The sequence below is a fragment of the Haliotis cracherodii genome, unplaced genomic scaffold, assembly GCF_022045235.1.
Source record: "Haliotis cracherodii isolate W230 unplaced genomic scaffold, xgHalCrac1.p SCAF_19, whole genome shotgun sequence".
Lineage (NCBI taxonomy): Eukaryota > Metazoa > Mollusca > Gastropoda > Lepetellida > Haliotidae > Haliotis > Haliotis cracherodii.
This window is the reverse complement of record NW_027266274.1, coordinates 2,366,954-2,387,003: the sequence shown is the minus strand read 5'-3', so window position 1 is coordinate 2,387,003 and position 20,050 is coordinate 2,366,954. Positions and strand designations below refer to the sequence as shown.

Sequence of the window (20,050 nt, the reverse complement as noted above, 5' to 3'; positions counted from 1 at the left end):
TCACACCTATACTACTCAAGCCAAGCGCCGCGATCGGGATGTCCTACAATCAAGACATGACAAGTCTTGATTGTGTGACACATCGCGGCTCTCGGGTATTGATAAACGAGTGGTAGTGCCCGTGGTAAAGTGAAGGCTTAACATTAGGATTAACTCATTAGCCTTGCATAACTTCAAGCTGGCAACGTGGGTTCGATTATCCACGCGATGCTAATATTGGAATCCTCAAAAATGCGCCCAGCTAAGTGCACAAGCCTCTACTGCACCAGTGGTGTAAATTATAGACACTCATACTGACCACCCCATCCTAGTTCTTGAAGTGATTCAACTGAATCTATTGCGTCAGGTATATCCCTTAATGACATTTCTTTTCGCCTGTCAGCTTCTTTTAACGTGTCACCTATTCAAAAATATTCACTCAATTGTCAATTACAACAATCTCGGCAAAAATTGTGACATTAGAGACAGGACCCAGCTCAGCTATTCAAGCTCCTTCCCAGCGCGTGACACATTCGTTACACTCTCGGTAGTATATAGAGCTCGGCGAACGGGATGTCGCTGTGGAGAACTGAGGGTGTTGGGGTGGCTATGCTAAGCAAGTTGACGACGCGCATAGGGAGCCGGGAACCAGCTTAATGGCTATGCTTGCAATCGAGCTCCTCGCAGCAATAGCAGGCAATATACAAGCTCCTCACAGCGATAACCCGTTCGTGGAGCGCTGCCTTCAGTCATAACTCCTCACTGTGATAGGTGGCCACAACCATGCTTGGAGTTATGTTTACAAACAAGTGACGATTGTCATGACGCCGAATACACTTATAGCTGCTGAATTACTTTCTTTCTTTGTCAATTTGAATTTCTGTTTCATTAAAACTATCGTGTTGTTGATATAGTAAGAATGTATGGGAGAAGTTGGTTCATTTTCCGTTAGTCTGCAATCTCGAACCAATCTGATATATTCATCTTGAAAACATGGTCAGTCGTAAACCTTTTCAAAATGAAATATGAAGGCATACCCAAAGACATAAACAAAACTATAAACGTTACTACATTTGGGGTTAGAGGGCAAATTTCAAGATTCTTGAAATGGCCGCGCTCACACGGGTGACAGCGATGTTACCGAGAGCGTAACGGACTATCGCTGTGAGGAGCTTGCTTGTACAAATTGCAAGAGAAGATAACTCTGATCATTGTTCAATACCAACAGATGGCAGTAGCTCGTCCAAGATGTCTGCCAAAGGAAAATATCAATATTTTGATTGAATTAAACCGGTAAAATTGTCGAAATGGACCTAAAGCAAAGACTGAAGTCTCTGATAGGGCGACAGGTAGTTATCACACGTTCTGCGGCATACTATAGTGTAGTATCATGTATTCTTCTAACGTGCAAACGCATCACAATGATATTGTCACTTTTGCACCGACTGTCTAATAGACCTGGACCTCTATACAGACGTAATGCGTTAGGATTAATCACCAGCTAACTTACAAGAGAACTTTGCATCAACACGGCGCAAAGCATTTTTGCAGCATGCCTGCCTATTGAGGTCCTAAAGCGCACGTGTGTAAACCAGAAGATCAATCTCATTAAAATAAGATCTTAGTTCTCGCTATCGCTAAACAAAGATCAGAGGACATCTCATAACGGGGCACGTCAGAACGACCTTGCATCCGACCAATCAAAGCGTTGCTTACCAGATCATGATAGTGACAGTCGGAAGGTGTTTTCTAATCATGCGGGGTAGAACAGATCTCCAGCAACTAATGTTTTCTGTAAAAGGTAACTATGCTTGCATGTCGTATGAGGCGACTAACGGGATCAGGGGGTCAGGCACACTGACTTGGTTGATTCATGTAATCGACCACAATTGTGTGGATCGATGCTCATGACATTAATCTCTAGATTGCCGGTCCAGACTCGACTTCTTGTTAGTCATTTCATTGGTCTGTCAAAGTTCGCAAAAGGTCATTCTGACATGACCCGTAATGGGATGTCCTAAGATATTTGTTTAGCGACAGCGAGAAGTTAGGTCAGATTTTAATGAGAATGACCAGAAGAAAAAACAAATTGTAATTTGCATGTGGTTCAGAATCAGGAATAAGAATATGACACAATTCAGTATAAGTATTTATGTAATATGAAAGTAGAAAACAAGCATATTGATGTAAGGGAGGTAACTCTAAAACCCAGAGTAATTCTATAAATAGAACGCAATGTTAACGTAGTTTGGAATGGTTGTGTGAGTGTTGTGATGATGTCATCATAGTAATACCGTTGTGTAGTCAGTTATGGTTTGGATCTGAAGAAGTAAACATCGTTTGAGTTTACCGGCGACTTGAGTCTTCATTCATTGGTGGCAGCGGTGAACTAACAGATATTTTCACTTGGAAATGGCTAAGCCCGGAGTATCACAGTGGGACGATTGTGATTCTGGAGATATTGATAGTCATTTTAGCCAGCTGGAAAGTTTAATCATCGTGAAAGACATCACGGAAAATGAGAAGAAGGTTGCTTGCTTTCATTTGTCATTGAAAGGTGAGGCGAAGCGGTTTTTCACCACATTATCGGCGGATCAACAGGCAACGTATACATCAGTGAAATTAGCATTCATGGAGCGCTTCAGACAGGCGAGATCATCAGTGACTTTTCAGCAATAATTGTCAGATAGGAAGCAGAAGAAGGGAGAAACGGCTGGGAAACTCAAATATTCAATCATGGATCTAGTTACCAATGCATTTCCGGATGTTACCGATGATGCATCATGGTCAGCGCTACAGATTGCTCGTTACAGGAGAGCACTGACACCTGAGGTGAGACAGAAATTTTCATGGCTAGTGCCAGATGATGTAACCTTTGAAGAACTGGTTAGGAAAGCAGAACAAATAGAGAGGGAAACTGCTTGCATCAACATGATTTAATCAGATGGGAATAATGTTAGTGAGGGACAAAATGCTATTTTGATGGAATTAGCTAAGAAGATCTCAGAACTAACTGTTAATCAAGAACAGTTATCAGCTTCAGTGGCAGCAGTTTCAAGAACTATTCCCAGGAATGATAGATGCTACAAGTGTAATCAGCCGGGACATTTTGCACGTTATTGCAATCAGCAGGAAGGGAGTAGAGGATTTAACAGCAAGTGTGACAGGTGTGGAAGAATGGGTCATATGGCAGGGGATTGTAGAGCTAGATTTCCAATCTGAGGCAGAAGAGGTCAGGAAAACTAGATGTTGCTAGGGAGGATAGCCGAGACTCTCTGGCAACCATGGTGGTATCGGTGACATGTGTTAATTCACTAAATGCGAAAAGAATCCAAGTTGAAGGTGAATTAGGGGGATAAAAATTGAAATGGCTCATTGACTGTGGTGCCGAAATTAGCATCGTAACAGAAGATGTAACAGGACGAGCTACAGGTAAGAGACTTCCTCCATTAGTAGTACCTCATACTGTGTCAGGGGCTGATATGGGAACTGCAAGGGATAAAGTTACATCATGCAAGGTGGGAAAACAGAAAATTCAAGAACACCGTTTCACTGTGGTAAAGAATTCATTGTATCCAGCTATAATTGGAATGGACTTATTCTCACAACTGGATATGAAATTTAGTATGGGAATTGACATTCTGTATGATTCATCGCATGTTTCTCAGAAGAACAGTAATACTCATGCTTCAGTGTCTCATATTTCACCAACAGTCAGTGTGTGTCGTGTACGTGGAACATTCAGTTAAAGTGCCACCCTGAAGTATGAATATTGTACATGGAACTGTTTCATCCTCTTTCTCACCAGGTATAACAGGTGTGCTAGAGTCAGCAGGCATTTTTGGATGTGAACGTTTTGAAATAGGGTGTGGTCGAGTACTCGATACAGTGCGAAACAACAACAAAGTGCTACTTCACCTTACCAAACCCTACAATACCACAGCAGAGATCACTGCTGGATCGGTGGTTGCAACTTTTTCACCCACTTATGATGATTCACCTGTTACTGCAAGTCTTCAAATCAACAGCTACGAGGCAAACAGGAGTATGAAGGTTGACGAGATGGCTCGAACATTGTCAAATAATTCTCATGTAGATGAAAATGACAAAAAGCGCATCTACAAGGTAATACACGAAAATGGCGACATGTTTTCAATGGAAGGTGAAATAGGCCACACAACCGTGATTGAACATTCGATACCAACTGGAAATGAAGCACCTGTGTTTCATAAACCTCGTCGAGTGTCACATGATGCGTTGAAAAAGATTTCTGAGTTTGTGGATGACGGCTTACAACGGGGGATCATCAGGCCAAGTAAGAGTCCATGGTCTAGTCCTCTTGTTCTAGTAAGGAAATCTGATTTAATGACAAGGTATTGTGTGGACTTCAGATCTACCAATGATCGGACTATCGGTGACAGTTTTCCTCTTCCTAGGATTGATCATGTTGATGACAGTCTGGCAGCTCTCGACCTTGGACATGAACAAAGCTTACTACCAGGTGTCTATAAAAGAAGAATACAAAGAGAAGACTGCATTTACCTGTCACAAAGGACTATTTGACTTCAATGTTATGCCTTTTGGTCTAAAAGGTGCACCCGCGACTTTTCAACGTCTCATGATGACCATGATGACTGTTTTTGTTGACCTCAATTGGGAGATTTTGCTGATCTACCTGGATGATGTGATTGTGTATTCACGAAGCTTGGGTGAACATGTGGAACATTTGAACCTTGTTTTCACAAGAATTAGAGATGCTGTACTGAAATTGAAACCCCAAAAGTGCATTTGCAAGAACAGAAGTTACATACCTGGGACACATTATTAACACAGAAGGTGTTAACCCTAACCCTGGCAAAGTTAATGCTATCAGACAGTTTCCAAGACCTGGAAGTGCAGCTGAAGTGAGGAGGTTTGTCGGTATGGCTTCATACTATAAAAGATTCATTCATGGATTTGCTGATATTGTGAAGCCTCTGACAGATTTGACACAAAAAAACATTGTGTTTAAGTAGACAAATGAATGTGAGTCATCTTTTGTGAACCTAAAAGAGAAACTGTTGTCAGCTCCTAAGATTGTGGTCGAGACTGATGCGAGTGATGTCGGCTTAGGGGCCATCCTTACGCAAGATGGGAGGGTGATAGAGTATGCGTCAAGAGCACTGACAGGAGCTGAAATAAAATTATTCCGCTACGCAGGAAGAGTGTCTTGCCATTGTATGGGCGCTGGACAAGTTTGCTGTTTACCTTGAGGGAAACCAGTTTACAGTTATAACAGACCACAAGCCACTGACATATCTTCTCAGTCTGAAGGAGCCAAGAGGTAAACTTGCAAGGTGAAGGGTTGCTCTGGAGAATTTTGATTTTAAGATCCAACATAGACCAGGCAAGGATACACAAGTTCTGGACGCACTGTCAAGGGTGCCTCAAGTGGACGCAATCGCCATACCAAGTTTATTCTCAGTGGAGGAACTGATTCACATGCAACAGACAGATGCCGATATCACAGTACTGCGACAGTTGGTAACTGATTACAAGAAACCAAGCGATGTTAAGTGAGATGTGAAGAGCTTTATTAAGAGTGATGGCGATAAGCTTGAACTGTGCAACGATGTGCTTGTGCTGAAAACCACTGACAGTGTGAAAAGAGGATTTGCCTTCAATCAGCAGCAGAGAGGATTTTAAGGGCTCTTCATGATGGAAATGGCCATTTTGGAATTGATAAGACTATTGCTGCTGTGCAGAAGAAATTCTTCTGGTTTGGATGGCGACGCGATGTAAGAGAGTGGTGCATGTCCTGTGTTACTTGCCTAAAGAGGAAAAATCCTTCACTGCCAGACCGAACACCTGAGGGGAAGACGATTATCCCAGATCAACCATTCTTGTGGTGGAACATGGACTTTGCGGGCCCACTTCCAACAACACAACGGGGTAATCGATACTTGTGGTGTGCTGTGTGATCCTTTCAGCAAATGGGAAGAGGCATTTGCAGTACCTGATCAGTCAGCGGAAACAATGGCTAAAATTATATAATGAAATTGTGTGCCGCTATGGACTGCCAGAGGGACTACACTCTGACCAAGGTCGGAACTTTGAAGCTAAACTTCTCCAAGAGTTGTGCAGCAAGCTGGGCATTAAAAGAACAAGAACCTCTCCATACAACCCACAGTGCAGTGGACAGGTTGAAAGAATGAATAGTACTCTAGCTCAAAGACTAGCTCTTCTAATAGAAGCTCATGACCAAAAGGATTGGGATGAGAAGTTACCGTCAGCATTGTCAGCTATTCACACATCAACAAATAAGGTTACAGAAGAGACCCCATTCAAGATTGTGTTTGGCAAATCCCCTAGAGACAAAACAGACAGTGATGTAAGTGGAAATTAGAAACCGGTGACTGATTCATCAGCTAAACTGAGTGAATTAGTAGATTTGCAGAAGACTGTGAGAGAGAAGATTTTGAAAGAGCAAGAGCAGAGGTGTGAAAAGAAACAACATTCATAGTTTACTCCATTCAAAGAAGGCGAAAAAGTGTGTCTATATCATCCTCAGCAAGTGCTCGGAACATCTCGGAAACTCATCTCAGAAAGATGGGAAGGGCCTTTCCACGTTGATAGCCAAATCGCTGAAAATACTTACCGTATTCACCCCTGTGAAGGAAATGGATGCTCACGTGTTATCAATCATCGGAAGCTGAAAAGACATTTTGAGAGACCAGACCACTTGATTACAAGTAGTAGTGGTAGTAATAGTGCTAGAGACTGTGTTGTGAATGTGGACACTGAATGTCAATCTTCAGATTCACCGGACACTGACAACTCTACAGGCAGCATCAACATTCCAGGAGGTGCAAGTGACATTGTGTTGGGACTTGATGATGTGTTCCAAGCAAGTGTTGTGAAACGAAATTCAACAGACAATTGCCAGAGACATTCCAGTCGTATTCGCCAGCCCCCAAAGTGGCAGAGTGACTATCACATTTACATTGACTGTATTTCAAGTGAAAATGCCTTTATTGGCATGTCTGACAATATGTAAATGCAATTAATTATGAATAGTGTTGTATTTGTAATTAACACATTCACCTGTTTTATGCTTACCTGTAAATAATACTTTATTATCATCGGTTTAATCAATCGTCTAATTTCTTGTATGATTGTATCTGAGAGGGAGGAATGATGTAAGGGAGATAACTCTAAAACCCGGAAGTATTTCTATAAATAGAACGCAATGTTAACATAGTTTGGAATGGTTGTGTGAGTGTTGTGATGATGTCATCATAGTAATACCGTTGTGTAGTCAGTTATGGTTTGGATCTGAAGAAGTGAACATCGTTTGAGAATACCGGCTACTTGAGTCTTCTTTCAATATTATGAAAACAAATCTTGATTTTTTTCACAACATTGTTTTCAAGGAACATGTGGTATTAACATGATTAAGTTGACACAGTCATAGTGGTATACATGATACTGTTGACATTGATATATCTACAGTGGTAAAGATATTTTTTAAAATTTCATAATTTTTCTTTCAAATTGATAGCTACATTGTTGTAACATTGTTTTGTAAAGAAGTACAGTGCCGTGCCAGTTATATTCGTACGATCCAAAATGGCTGCCGTTTGTTTACATATCGACTAGCTTTTACAGAGCGTCATTTATTAATGAACAAATTATCTACATACCTTAATATTTGGTAAGATGCCCTTTCATAGAACTTTAGATATCGGATGTGGAATAGATTCATAAAGGCCACGAATAAAGTCTAGCTCAATGTCCTGCCAAGTGATATGGCTCGCTTCAAACAGCTGATCTTGGTTAGTGATGTCGTTTACGGTGTCCTGTAGTTTTTTCTTTAGTTTTGAATCCGGTGATTGTGCTGGCCAATCCATCGTGTTTATGACATTGTCGGCGATTAATTTTTTCACAATATTTGACCTATGAACGGGCGCATTGTCGTCTTGAAATATATAGTTATTGTCTGGAAAATGTCTACAAATTACTGGCCACAAATTATTGTCCACAATTTCTATGTATTTCTGGGCATTGATGTTAGCATTTACACGCACCAAAGTCTCGACACCATGATAACTGATACTCCCCCACACCATTAAACTCAACTTCCTGGTTCGAGGGGGACACACTCAGGTCGATCGGCTTCATTTTCCTTTCTCCAAATGTATACACGATTATTATTTCCAATAACCACCTGACTCTCATCAGTAAAGATTACATTTTTCCAAAAATCATTGACAGTTTTTTTCCTCATACTCAGACACCACAAGACACGTTTTCTTCTGTTCACCCCCCTAACAACCATCTTTTTTTTCGTGATGCGCCTGTAGAATCCTTCTCGGTGTAATTCCCTTTGAATTCTTCTTTTTTCGAGACAGGTTGGTCTCTCACCGAATTGAAATTACCAGTGATGTCCTTCAAAGGTCTCTGTCTATTATTTTTAACGAGTCTGAACAGCGAGGTGCGATCTCTGTCTGACAACTTTTTTTGTCTAGCTTGTCAGGATGTTTTTCTACCGAACCCGTTCACTGAACTTTAGCAAAAATACTACCCAAAGTAGATATGGGAACCCCCAACAGGTCAGTAATCACTTGATAACTTTTCCCCTCTTCTTTTAACTTAACGCTATTCTTTTCACATCACCACTCAATTCCTTAGATTTTCTCCCCATGTTTGCACTGATTATCGTATGTTTTGATCAAAACAGCAGACGACACTTTGAAGGACATCACGTGACGATCACGTGATCAAAGTGATGTCATGTCAAATTTAACATGGTTCCGAGCATTATTGACGCTAAATGTGCTCATAAAATATTTGACGGTTATAAACCGTTATGGATCATACGAATATAACAGGCAAGGCACTGTAGATCAGTGGAGACATGCAGTTATTGTTAAAATTGAAACCCACAATGTTGTGTGTGCATTTGTTAATTTTAACCATGAACTATACTTCTCTGTGAGAGTTACCTCTCTAATGGCAATATGTTTTCTCCTGCAGCCTGACACATCAATTATTCACTGTCAGAAAGTACTAATTTCTCCTCGCTACACGGAAACTGGGTCAACATTTCCTGCATAACGAAATGCTGTGCCCATGTCCCCATCCCTCTCGACAGACAGACCCACTTTACGGAAATGGGTCAATGTTTCACCGCAGCAAAATGCTGTATGGGGAAATAGGATTGATAGAGCTTGACTGGTGCCCTGCCCTTTGCCTCCTTGCAGCTGCAGGCGCTCTAGGGCAGGTAAACCAGTCTAAGACAGGGCATGTCTCCCTCTTATGATTGTTGCCAAGTAACATAAACATGATTAATATACTAATTTACGGATAGGAATGTTTTTAAAAATATTTTCACAATTATCTATATATATATAGTATGTACGCATATCATAATACATGTGAGACAAAGATAAAGTTTCTTTTAAAATTTTGTTTGCATCTTTCCAACGATTACTCATACCCATGCCCCCATGTAATTTTCTCACACCTATAGCAAATCAGGCAGCAGGCGTTGCGCAATGATGCCTCTCACATGTATTTGCTATCATTCATTTGGTAATCAAAATACACCCAGTCGTTGCAAGTACCGCTGGTTCTGTTGTTATAAGAGGGTAGGGAATACCTTTGCACAATAACTGTTCACAGGTATTCAGACCACCTTTTCACAGATCACAGACAATTTTTTCCACCTATATCACAATAACGGATAATTGTTGTGTAAATTAGTTCATATTTTCATTGTGGAAATAAGCAATAATTCATTTTTACTAATCTATCTCGCAGTGATTTAAACCACATCATTGTCAAGTTTATTTTTTGCATAGCTAAACAAGGAGTGCATATCACATTATTAATGAACTCGAAGTAGTTATTTCCCTTTCCTCATATCAGAACCTGTAACTGCATTGAACAACATGCATTATCTTACCTCCATGTCAGAATGATGAGATCTGACTGATCCACTTACTTGATAAAATTTTATCCCTATTTATCCCTCCTTGGAGGGCACAAAGTTTCTCAGCTGGGGAACAGCGTTGGAAATTGGCACTAGTCCTGTAGTCCTTGCCAAACTGTCAAATAGTAAAGGTATCATGAGGACTAGTAGGAAATTGCCATTTTTAAGGGTTTTGCTGAATATTATCATTAGGTGGACTACAGTGTGGGTTCAAATCCCAGTCAGGGCTCATCCCAAAATGTATGAGAATCTGTACTTTACTAAGAAAGTGTTATCCCAGATATAACAGTTGTTTCATCTGACCACTTTCTATGTGGCATTTTGTGTTCATTGCTTCATAGGTTGTTTAGAAAGATGACTGAAATTTGAGCAAAATTAGCCGGTCTTTGACTGCAAATTTCTGTGTGTGTGTATTTTTCGAAACATAATTTTAGTATGTTCTAAAAGCTTATTCATAGATTTGCTACATATATGTCATTTGTCAGTTTCATGTAAGCTCTTGTTTGCTATCGTGTTTAAACATGTTTACATGTTTACTTTCTTCAAAACTGCTTGTACGTCTCACATACAAGTGACTAGCAGACAAGCCGCTTTGGGGAGGTAATCCATGCCTGACGAAAGTGTTCAATCAGAACATCCGTCTTGTTACATTAATAGTCTGTTTGAAAGGTTCGATATAGAGGTTATCACGCTTGTGTGTTCGGGGATGGTAAGTATCCTGTATTAGGAATAAACATTGTATTTAGCGAGCCTTGGCGAGATAAATACATAGTGTTTATTCCTAATATAGTTCCAAATGATATAGTTCCAACTGAAACCGGTTTCTTATACAGTAGTGCAGTAACTACATATAAAACAACAATTGCCTGCACAATTTGTTTTTACTTGCCTTTCGCGGTAATCCATCGGTCTGTCCGATAGAGTAACTGCCCTTTATTAAGGGGAAGCTACTCTAACCCTAGTCTACGAGACGTCATGGCCACAGTCAAACCTTGTTGACAGTCGCCCTGTCCTATCATCATGTTTCAAAGTGCAGTGAGATGTACATACAGCGAGAAAACGAAACAAGGTAACAATTTGGACATATTTTGGCCAAATCCACCTGTTTTAATTTGGGGGAAAGGTTCCAAGCCTCAGAGGTCTACAAGCACTGATATGGAAACTGTTCCCGCTAAGCTAGTGTCCTCACTAAATTGTTTTGCAATTTATATCTCCAAAGTTGCCAAAGCTTTACAATGCCTTTTCAACATCACAGTTGACACTGATTTTCAGTATATTAGACTAATTTTGTACTTATCCTGCATTACTCCTTAATGCATTCACTGCTTACCTTACGACAAAAGACGGGACAGCGTAACGGCGATAGTCCTGGGTAAAGAAATAAAAAACTGTTGCTCGTAGTCCCACTTTTGGTGACCACCGCCGCTGTCCTGTGACCTTGATTACCTGAGTTCACCTCTTCACATCACTACCTGTCGCGTTACAGCATGGACGTGTACCAGCAGAGCTCTCATTTTGGATTGAAATAGACCTTCAGCTTTCGTCTACAATTCTAAAATCGATCTGCAATGGGTGATGTAATCTTTTCATATTGCTCTCACCATGTTGTGCAGTTTTATTATCCCCTGCCGGGCCAGAATGGCCAAAGGGAGATTATGTCGTGGCGCAGTCCGTTCGTCTGTCTGTCTGTCTGTCTGTCTGTCCGTCTGTCAGTCCCACAGAGGGTACTAAGTTTGTGAAATCAACTCCTCCTACAGTTTCCAGAGCATATCGCAGTCCCGTTTCATTTTGACTAATTTTTACAGAGTTACTGCCCCTGTTTAACGGAGCTTCATTTGCCTAATTGTGAGAGAGGTACTAAGCTTGTGAACTCAACTCCTACTCCAGTTTCCAGAGAATATCCCTGACACTCTACACACAAGATGTCGACATGTTGATGATAAGCATATCGCAGTCCCGTTTCATTATGACTAATTTTGACAGAGTTACTGCCCCTGTTTTACAGAGCTTCATTTGCCTAATTGAGAGAGGGTACTAAGCTTGTGAAATCAACTCCTCCTACAGTTTCCAGAGAATATCCCTGACACTCTACACACAAGATGTCGACATGTTGATGATAAGCATATCGCAGTCCCGTTTCATTATGACTAATTCTGACAGAGTTACTGCCCCTGTTTTACGGAGCTTCATTTGCCTAATTGAGAGAGGGTACTAAGCTTGTGAAATCAACTCCTCCTACAGTTTCCAGAGAATATCCCTGACACTCTACACACAAGATGTTGTCATGTTGATGATAAGCATATTGCAGTCCCGTTTCATTTCGACAAATTCTGACAGAGTTACTGCCCCTGTTTTACGGAGCTTCATGAAATCTGCTCATCCAGTTTCCAGAGAATATCACAATATCTAACTATAACTATAACTATAGTTAGTTTTCTTGTATAAGGCTTTTGTGGGTGAGCTACATCCTTATGGCATTAGCATTCAGACTGGATTACTTCCAACAAAATGTTCTGCACAATTTGTTTCAAATGCAGTGCCATCTCCTGTTGTTATTTCATAAAATACAACGAAAATATAAACTTGTTAAAAAAATTCATACAGGGTATGTTGTGCTCTGAGAGCACTCCTGTATGGTTTATTTAGGCGTATCCCGCCACATGCTGTTTGTTCACCGCCATTTTGAATTGTGTTACAATTGTTTGCCTGCCAAGGTAGTCAAATTGTTTACAATTCTCAGCTACGTATGTATTTATGTGTTTTTAAATACTACTAGCTTTGGCGTTACATTGAGTTGTGTAAATACAAATTATTGAATACACTTCCAAATCGTTACAATATTTTTGCCGATAGATTAATTAAATTCTACGACAGTTTTCCAGTCCCACTTCATCAAACAGTCTTTATTTGCATACCTTCTTTTGCTTGAGCGTTGTACTAACTGTCATGGAAAAAAGTCTGCCAAAGATCCTCATCCGTGTTGTCTGGCATGCACACAAATTTGTGCACCATATTCTAAATGTGTTTTTTGCGTACGTCTCTCTCCAACGAGTTTTACAACTTGTAGGCAGGTCACTCACAAAAGTATTTTGCATCCATCCCATCGTGAGACTATGAAGATATCTCAATCGTTGAATAGCGCAGGACAGGGTTTAGTCATTACTACACAACCATTATCTTCGGCGGGTAATATGTCAACCATTACTGTCACTGTGGAAGTGCAAATGCAGAGGATTTTGTGAGTATCATAACTGACCCTAATTTTCAGGTGCCTGAGACATCTAGATCTGCGACGCCTGCACAAGCATCTCAAGACGCTTCGATGGGGGTAGCACAAACCCATACCACGTTTCAGCCAACACCATTGAGCATTGCATCGCAGATACCTGCGCCGAGTGCAGCCCCTGCCTAATACCCAGGCGCATCCACAATGACATCAGCCCCAGGGCTGTCGGCGTACAATGATTAGCGCTGTACCAACAAAACCAGCGCAGCAGATGCACGCTCAGGCATCAACACTGTTACAAATGTTTTTGCAGTCCATGTGGCAGCAGTCTATAAAGCAGTTGTATCCTGCTCCCACGCCTACGCCTATGTATCAGATGCCTGCAACAATTACATCTACAGCACAGGTTTTTAGTACCTACTCTGGTGCCTAATGTATACAATACTCCTATTGTTCGTCATAATACAGCGCATTCATCGTTGAGTAGTGCCAGTATGCCGGCACGCACTTGGACATCGACGCATGATTCCTGTTTGCCAGGCGGATCATCTAAGCCCACAGTCAGAGGTAGCACTACACATCGGAATAGAAGTCGTTCACTTCTATACATTCACGTCAACATTGTTCTGATTCGTCAGACTATTCTAATGGTGAAGAGGGAGATTCTTCGACAGAAAGAATACTCATTTCGGTCTGTCACAAGTACCTGATTGTGTAGCTGATCGCCTAATTTTACTGCTTTCCTTGGGTAACAGGGTGGATAAAAAGGACACAATATGGACACATCCTACATCAATTCGGGTCGACCCTATGATGACAGATATGATTAGACCTCTGGATGAGGACTTCTCCAGGCTGACGCTTATGCCATCATTTAAGCCACCAAAGTTAAGGAAGGATGAATTTCCTATCCATGCCTTTGATGCAGCAGACCAGGCACATAGTTTGGATGAGGATATACAGAGAATGACGAGCTCGTCAAGGTCTACTGCTCTTAAGGTTCAGGATACCAGAGTTGTGTTGATTAAAACAGAAATTTGACGGGTATTAAAACTTTCATCAGCACTGGCATTGCAAAGTGTGGGGTACAGCAGGATCTGTCAAAGGATAACCCTAACCAACTAGATCATCTCCAAATTATAGTTGATTTTCAACAGCGTCAGATTGACCACATAAGAAATCACCTTAAAGCTGCGTTGGCAGAAATAACTGTCATGCGGAGGTTTGGGTATTTAGCCCTATCAACATGGGACTCAGAGTTTAAGTGCAGGCTGCTACGTCAGCCTTGGTCCTCCACATCTCTGTTTAATGAACAAATTACGGACACGCAAGCCAAACTTTCAGGTTATGCTAAGGATGAGATGGCACTCAAGGCTTTGGAGCACGTATCTCACAGTTTATCCCAGCGATCCAGCAAGTCAGGCAATTATAGGCATAGATGCTAGTCTCTCAAGGAAGGCCAGGCACAGGATCCTTTTCACTTGAAAGGGCGTGGCAGAAGGAAACCTCAAGGTACCTATCAGTCCGGCGTGGTAAATACCACATGATGGGAGGTGATAAGATAAAATACTCCCGCCTCCAGTCGTCCCAATTGTCGATACCCACGTAGGCGGGAGACTGAATTGATTTTGGAAGAACTGGTGCATCCTCAAGGACGATAACGTTCTCAACGTATTACGTCATGGCTACCAACTAGATGTTGAGGTACTTCCACCGTTGACCACGGCTCCACTTGGTATTATCCAAAAAGGCAACATCTGCTCTTAAAAGCCAACATAGACATTCTGTTGGAAAAGACAGCCATAGAGCTATAACACCGGGTTTTTATTCCCACATCTTCCATATAGCCAAGGAGGACTTGGACAAGATGAGAATGATACACAATCTCTCTGTATTCAACAAACGTTACCTGAAGCGTCCACCATACTTCTGCCTCACCTCGTTGAGACTACTCAGAACCAGCATAAATGTATTCGATTCCTTGATTAGTCTCCATCTGCGGGATGTCTACCTGCATATTCCAATCCGCCCTCCGACCGCAGATTCCTAAGATTTCTGTTCAATGGGGTTCACTACCAGTGGGCATTGCTCCTTTTTGGCATTTCAGTGACCCCATGGCTATTTACACGAGTAATGAAGCCCTTAACTGCGTTTCTACACCTGAGGAACATTTGGTTTGAGTCGTACATAGACGACAGTCTCCTGTGTCATCAACACAAGCAAATTTTAGTCCGCCACTGGGATTTCACAAGAAGGCTACTGTATCAACTGGGATGGCTAATCAACAAGGCGAAGAAGGCGGAGTTAACTCCATCCTATCTACTCTAGTTAATAGGAGGCCTGTTCCAGGCAGACCAGGATCTCCTATCTGTTCCGAGGGACAGAGGCTCAAGATTTTACGCCTCATGTCACCTGCTCTTCATCAACAATGCACACTTCGCCAATGGCAAGTGTTGTAAGGGTTACTCACCTCGGCACAGGATCTAACCAGGAGAGGCTCAGGTGCTCACCTGCAGGACCAGACAGCCCAGGGCTATGGTCTGGCGCTCATAAACAACTTGGAATTGGAAGCGTTAATTCTGGCCATATCACATTGGCAGAATGAACTACCATCAGCCCAACTTGAAATATCCACAGACAACAGCATTGTGGTGTGGTACCTGCGCCATCAGGGAACAACACACTCCCACTCCCTGCTTCAACAGGCATTCAGGTTTTTCTATCTAGTGGATTGTCCGTAACTACAGTTCATAGTTCATCACATCCCAAGATGTCAAAACATTCTGGCCGATGCCTTATTGCATCCAGACAGGGTGGCCCCACCGAGTAGAAACTACACACAGAAGCATTCCAGTTACTGCTTTAGACGTTCGGGCAACCAAACATGGACCTGTTTGCAACTTGCCAAAATTACTAACTCAGGATGTATGTCTCTCCGTTACCGGATCCGCAGGCTTTGGCAGTGGATGCGTTCAGCATTCCTTGGGAAGGGCTAAAGGTGTACGCTTTTCCGCCACCAGTTTTAATTCCCAGGGTAATACAAAAGATCAAGGACTCTTGCTCTGACTTTGGGCACGTCCCGGTGGCTGGTGAGAGGGTGTTTGGTCGAGCTCAGAAATCTAGCAGAGAACGATCTACTACCCCTCCCACAGTGGTCAAACCTACTTATCCACACTCAAAGCAAATTGCCTCATCCAACACCAGACAGGTTTTGTCTGCATGCTTGGATCATCTTGAAAAGGTGTTAAGTGTAAAGGGCTATTCAGCACGGGCAGCAAAAGCTATAACATTAGGTCATCGTACCTCTACAAGAGGTCCATATGATGACAAGCAGGGATCGTTTGACACTTTTGCAAGGCAACCCTACAACTGTGGCACCACAATTCCTAGCTGAACACCTCCTACATCTACGTACCCAAAGACACTTGAAGGGTAGCACCATTACTACGTACTTGAAACCTCAAAAGTATGTTTTCTAAAAGCTCGGGCGACAGGCATTGATGTGAAGAGGTGACCTCAGGTCATACAGGTCACAGGAGAGCGGCGCTGGTCACCAAAAGTGGGACTTCAAACAATAGTTTATTATTTCTTCACCCAGGACCATCGCTGTAACGCTGTCCCGTCTTTTGTCGTAAGGTAAGCAGTGAATGCATTAAGGAGTAATGCAGGATAAGTATACAAATGTAAAAAATATTTAGATTTGACTAATTCTTTTGATAATAATAGCACCGACACCATGTTTGTTAAGGGCGACAGCATGTTTGTCTATAAACACTGAAAGCAGTCCCTACTTGACCTTTTATATTTACATCTCTATACGCATATGACCACAATGGATATCATTTTTATCCGATGGCTTTATCCTGCCGATAAACCTACCCATTATATGATAAATAATATATATATTATACATGATAGAAAATATAGCGTGTAGTTTCGATATGTTTCGTTGTGATTAGAATAAAGAGCATATATTATTGTGATCCCGTATTTGGATGACAATTTACAAAAGGGACTATATCATATGGTGGAATCAAAATTGTTTGAAAACATGGCAAATATTTTACTTCCACTGACTGGTATATGTTAACTTGATAATGTAGATAAATAATATGGCAGATTAACAAGGTGCCCAGTACACAGGATGGTCCAGGTTAGAAGTTCATCTCACAAGAAAACCTTCAATTTCATGTGATGTTATTTTGATCTCCAGGAGATTGTTACTTCTCCAATAGAAGACAACATCAGCTCAGAATCATTCAAGCAAGAGCCTGCTGTTGCAAAGTTTAAGGTAATAAAAACACTTAAGTTTTCACAGTTTGCAATAATATTTTTGGAGTGTTGATATGAACATGATAAATTATTGTTTGACTGAGAATCAAAGAGCATATACCAGTATACCTTGCATTGTGAAATGTCATTGAAATTGTTCCCCTTTTATGTCATTTAATGGTTTTTACTTGAAGATTTTCTTGTATCATTAGCCAGAATACCGTAGCAACCCTCATGAAGATCAGGAGCTTGTGGCAGCCATAGAACAGGCCTACTACAAGGATGAGACCTTTGACACGAGTGACTTTGAACTGCAGGTAATAGTAACAATTGGAGTTAAAACTATCTTCAACGAATTAAAAGAAAATGCTATTTGTTCAGCTGTGAAGAAAATAATGTTTTGTTGATTTCTGATCCAAAGTGAAATCGTGTTAAGGATGAGTTTCTTATCATGTTTGTCTTACTGATTGTGTTTTTAGCAGGCTGTTTAACTTCTTATCTTTGCATATGTATCAACAAAACATGATCTATCAGTCAACAGGATCATGTAATTTGTTTGTTGAGTTGTAACTTGTACAGCAATCAGTCATGGTTAAAGTGATGTTTGAATAATGAAAACATGGTTAGTTTAAGCAGTTTACTTATGCAACTTCTAAGCAAAATGAAAAAAAAAGATCTTATGGATCTTTAATTTTTCCAATTTCAGAAACTTCCAGAAGTTATTGATCTGTCTAAGGTTGACGAAGACAGAATTCGTCTGAGAAAACAACTACAAGCTGTAAGTTGACAAGGTTTTCAGCTTGCGAGACTCAGCCTATCACACTGATTATGTTGATGGACAAGTATAGTTTTCTGTCAGTGGACAATCTTGTTAACATAACATTTCCAAACAGAGGTATTTGAACAGAACTGCGTCTCCTTGCAAGAGGTTATTCAATTGTTTCACTCACTTCATTAGAATTCATTCTAAGCTGTGCCATTGGTGAATTCATTTTTCAAATTACATTATGATGGATAATGATGGCACACTCTGTTTGAATTATTTCCTATCTAAAAAATCAAATGAAGTAAAGGAATGCTGTCCTAAAACTGCACAAAAAACATTTTATATTGAGCTTAGCGATTGGTCTATATCGTGAATATTACTATATAGCCAATCATATTTCAAGATGCATATTTAATTGACCTTGGCAATGTTGGTTGTCAAACGCCAGGTCTGGGTATTTTCATTCTGTTTAAAGTAACGTAGACATTTAACAGATAATTCTAAGGAAATGGCCGCCACTAGCCTGTCAAATGAGGACATCGAAAGTTGAAACTTAAGTATGTACCCGGTACTTCATTTGTTTCAAAGTAATTGGCTTAACTCTACCCATAGCTCTGACTGTCAGACATATATCATCAGCATCAGACATATATAATCAGCATCAGACTTAAAGCATCAGCATCAGACTTAAAGCATCAGCATCAGACATGTATCATCAGCATCATACATATAGCAACAGCATCAGACATATAGCATCAGACATATAGCATCAGCATCAGACATATAGCAGCAGACATATAGCAGCAGCATCAGACATGTATCATCAGCATCAGGCATATAGCAGCAGCATCAGACATGTATCATCAGCATCAGACATATAGCAGCAGCATCAGACATATAGCAGCAGCATCAGACATATAGCAACAGCAGCAGACATATAGCAGCAGACATATAGCATCAGACATGTAGCAGCAGCATCAGACATATAGCAGCAGCATCAGACATATAGCAGCAGCAATGGCCCACCCTTTTTTACGTCCAGAATGATTAAATCCAATGATTTGTTGAAAAGCTAGATTTTAGACATTCAATGATCACATCTTTGTCTTCATATTCAAAGGTCTACTTTTAGACCCAGATTTAAAGGCTAATCACCTCCAAACGTTCTGACGAACATTGTGACAGGAAACCAGTTGAAACATGTTTGATGTCTTTGTGACTCAAGTAAACAAGTAGGAATTCTCAACTGAATATTGTCTTATGGTGTGTTATATTCACGGCCTTTAGTGCCTATTATTCAAACATTATATCATTTGTGAAAATATGAATCTAAATTCATTGTTCATTAATGTGGTCATTATTTGTGTAAAACAGATATTACCAGACAGTATATTGAGGATAAATGTTGTGTTCACCAGGAATACTTTCAGTGTAAGAACATGCAGAAGGCTATTTCACTCAGAGACTGATAGTACTGATGTTTAATGTGTGTAATGTGTAACAATGTACAGTCAAGTTCTGTTAATCCAACATTGTTGTTTGCATACGAGTATGTTGGATAAACGAAGTTACGTAGTAGTATCAATGTTCGTGATCCAATATCGGACAACGACACGATAGATAACGATTCAAACACTTTGTTATAAAAAAAAAAGGCAACATTCATATTGTTATGTTACATTGTTAGTAGAATGTTTTCTAATCATGCAACCTCTAAAGTTTAACTCAATGTTTGACTGATTCAAAATACTTTTTGAAACAGTCTGGAATGGAAGTTTGAAACTAGTGCCGCAATGCTGAAGAAAGCTGCTTTCTTAGTGGCTAATATTGACTT

General features: G+C 40.7%; 2 protein-coding genes across 2 annotated transcripts in view; one reads left to right on the top strand and one right to left on the bottom strand.

Moving 5' to 3' along the window:
- Nucleotides 1–463, bottom strand: part of LOC139466664 (chromodomain-helicase-DNA-binding protein 1-like) — a 77,876-nt gene extending 77,413 nt beyond the window's left edge. The window contains exon 1 of the mRNA XM_071248259.1: nucleotides 299–463. Within this exon, the coding sequence (XP_071104360.1) occupies nucleotides 299–365 (67 nt within the window). The 5' untranslated portion in view covers nucleotides 366–463. The remainder of the gene's footprint in view (nucleotides 1–298) is intronic.
- Nucleotides 464–1,213: 750 nt separating this feature from the next.
- Nucleotides 1,214–20,050, top strand: part of LOC139466662 (syndetin-like) — a 65,178-nt gene continuing 46,341 nt past the window's right edge. The window contains exons 1-4 of the mRNA XM_071248258.1: nucleotides 1,214–1,328; nucleotides 17,392–17,469; nucleotides 17,663–17,767; nucleotides 18,157–18,228. Coding sequence (XP_071104359.1) covers nucleotides 1,287–1,328; nucleotides 17,392–17,469; nucleotides 17,663–17,767; nucleotides 18,157–18,228 — 297 coding nt within the window. The 5' untranslated portion in view covers nucleotides 1,214–1,286. The remainder of the gene's footprint in view (nucleotides 1,329–17,391; nucleotides 17,470–17,662; nucleotides 17,768–18,156; nucleotides 18,229–20,050) is intronic.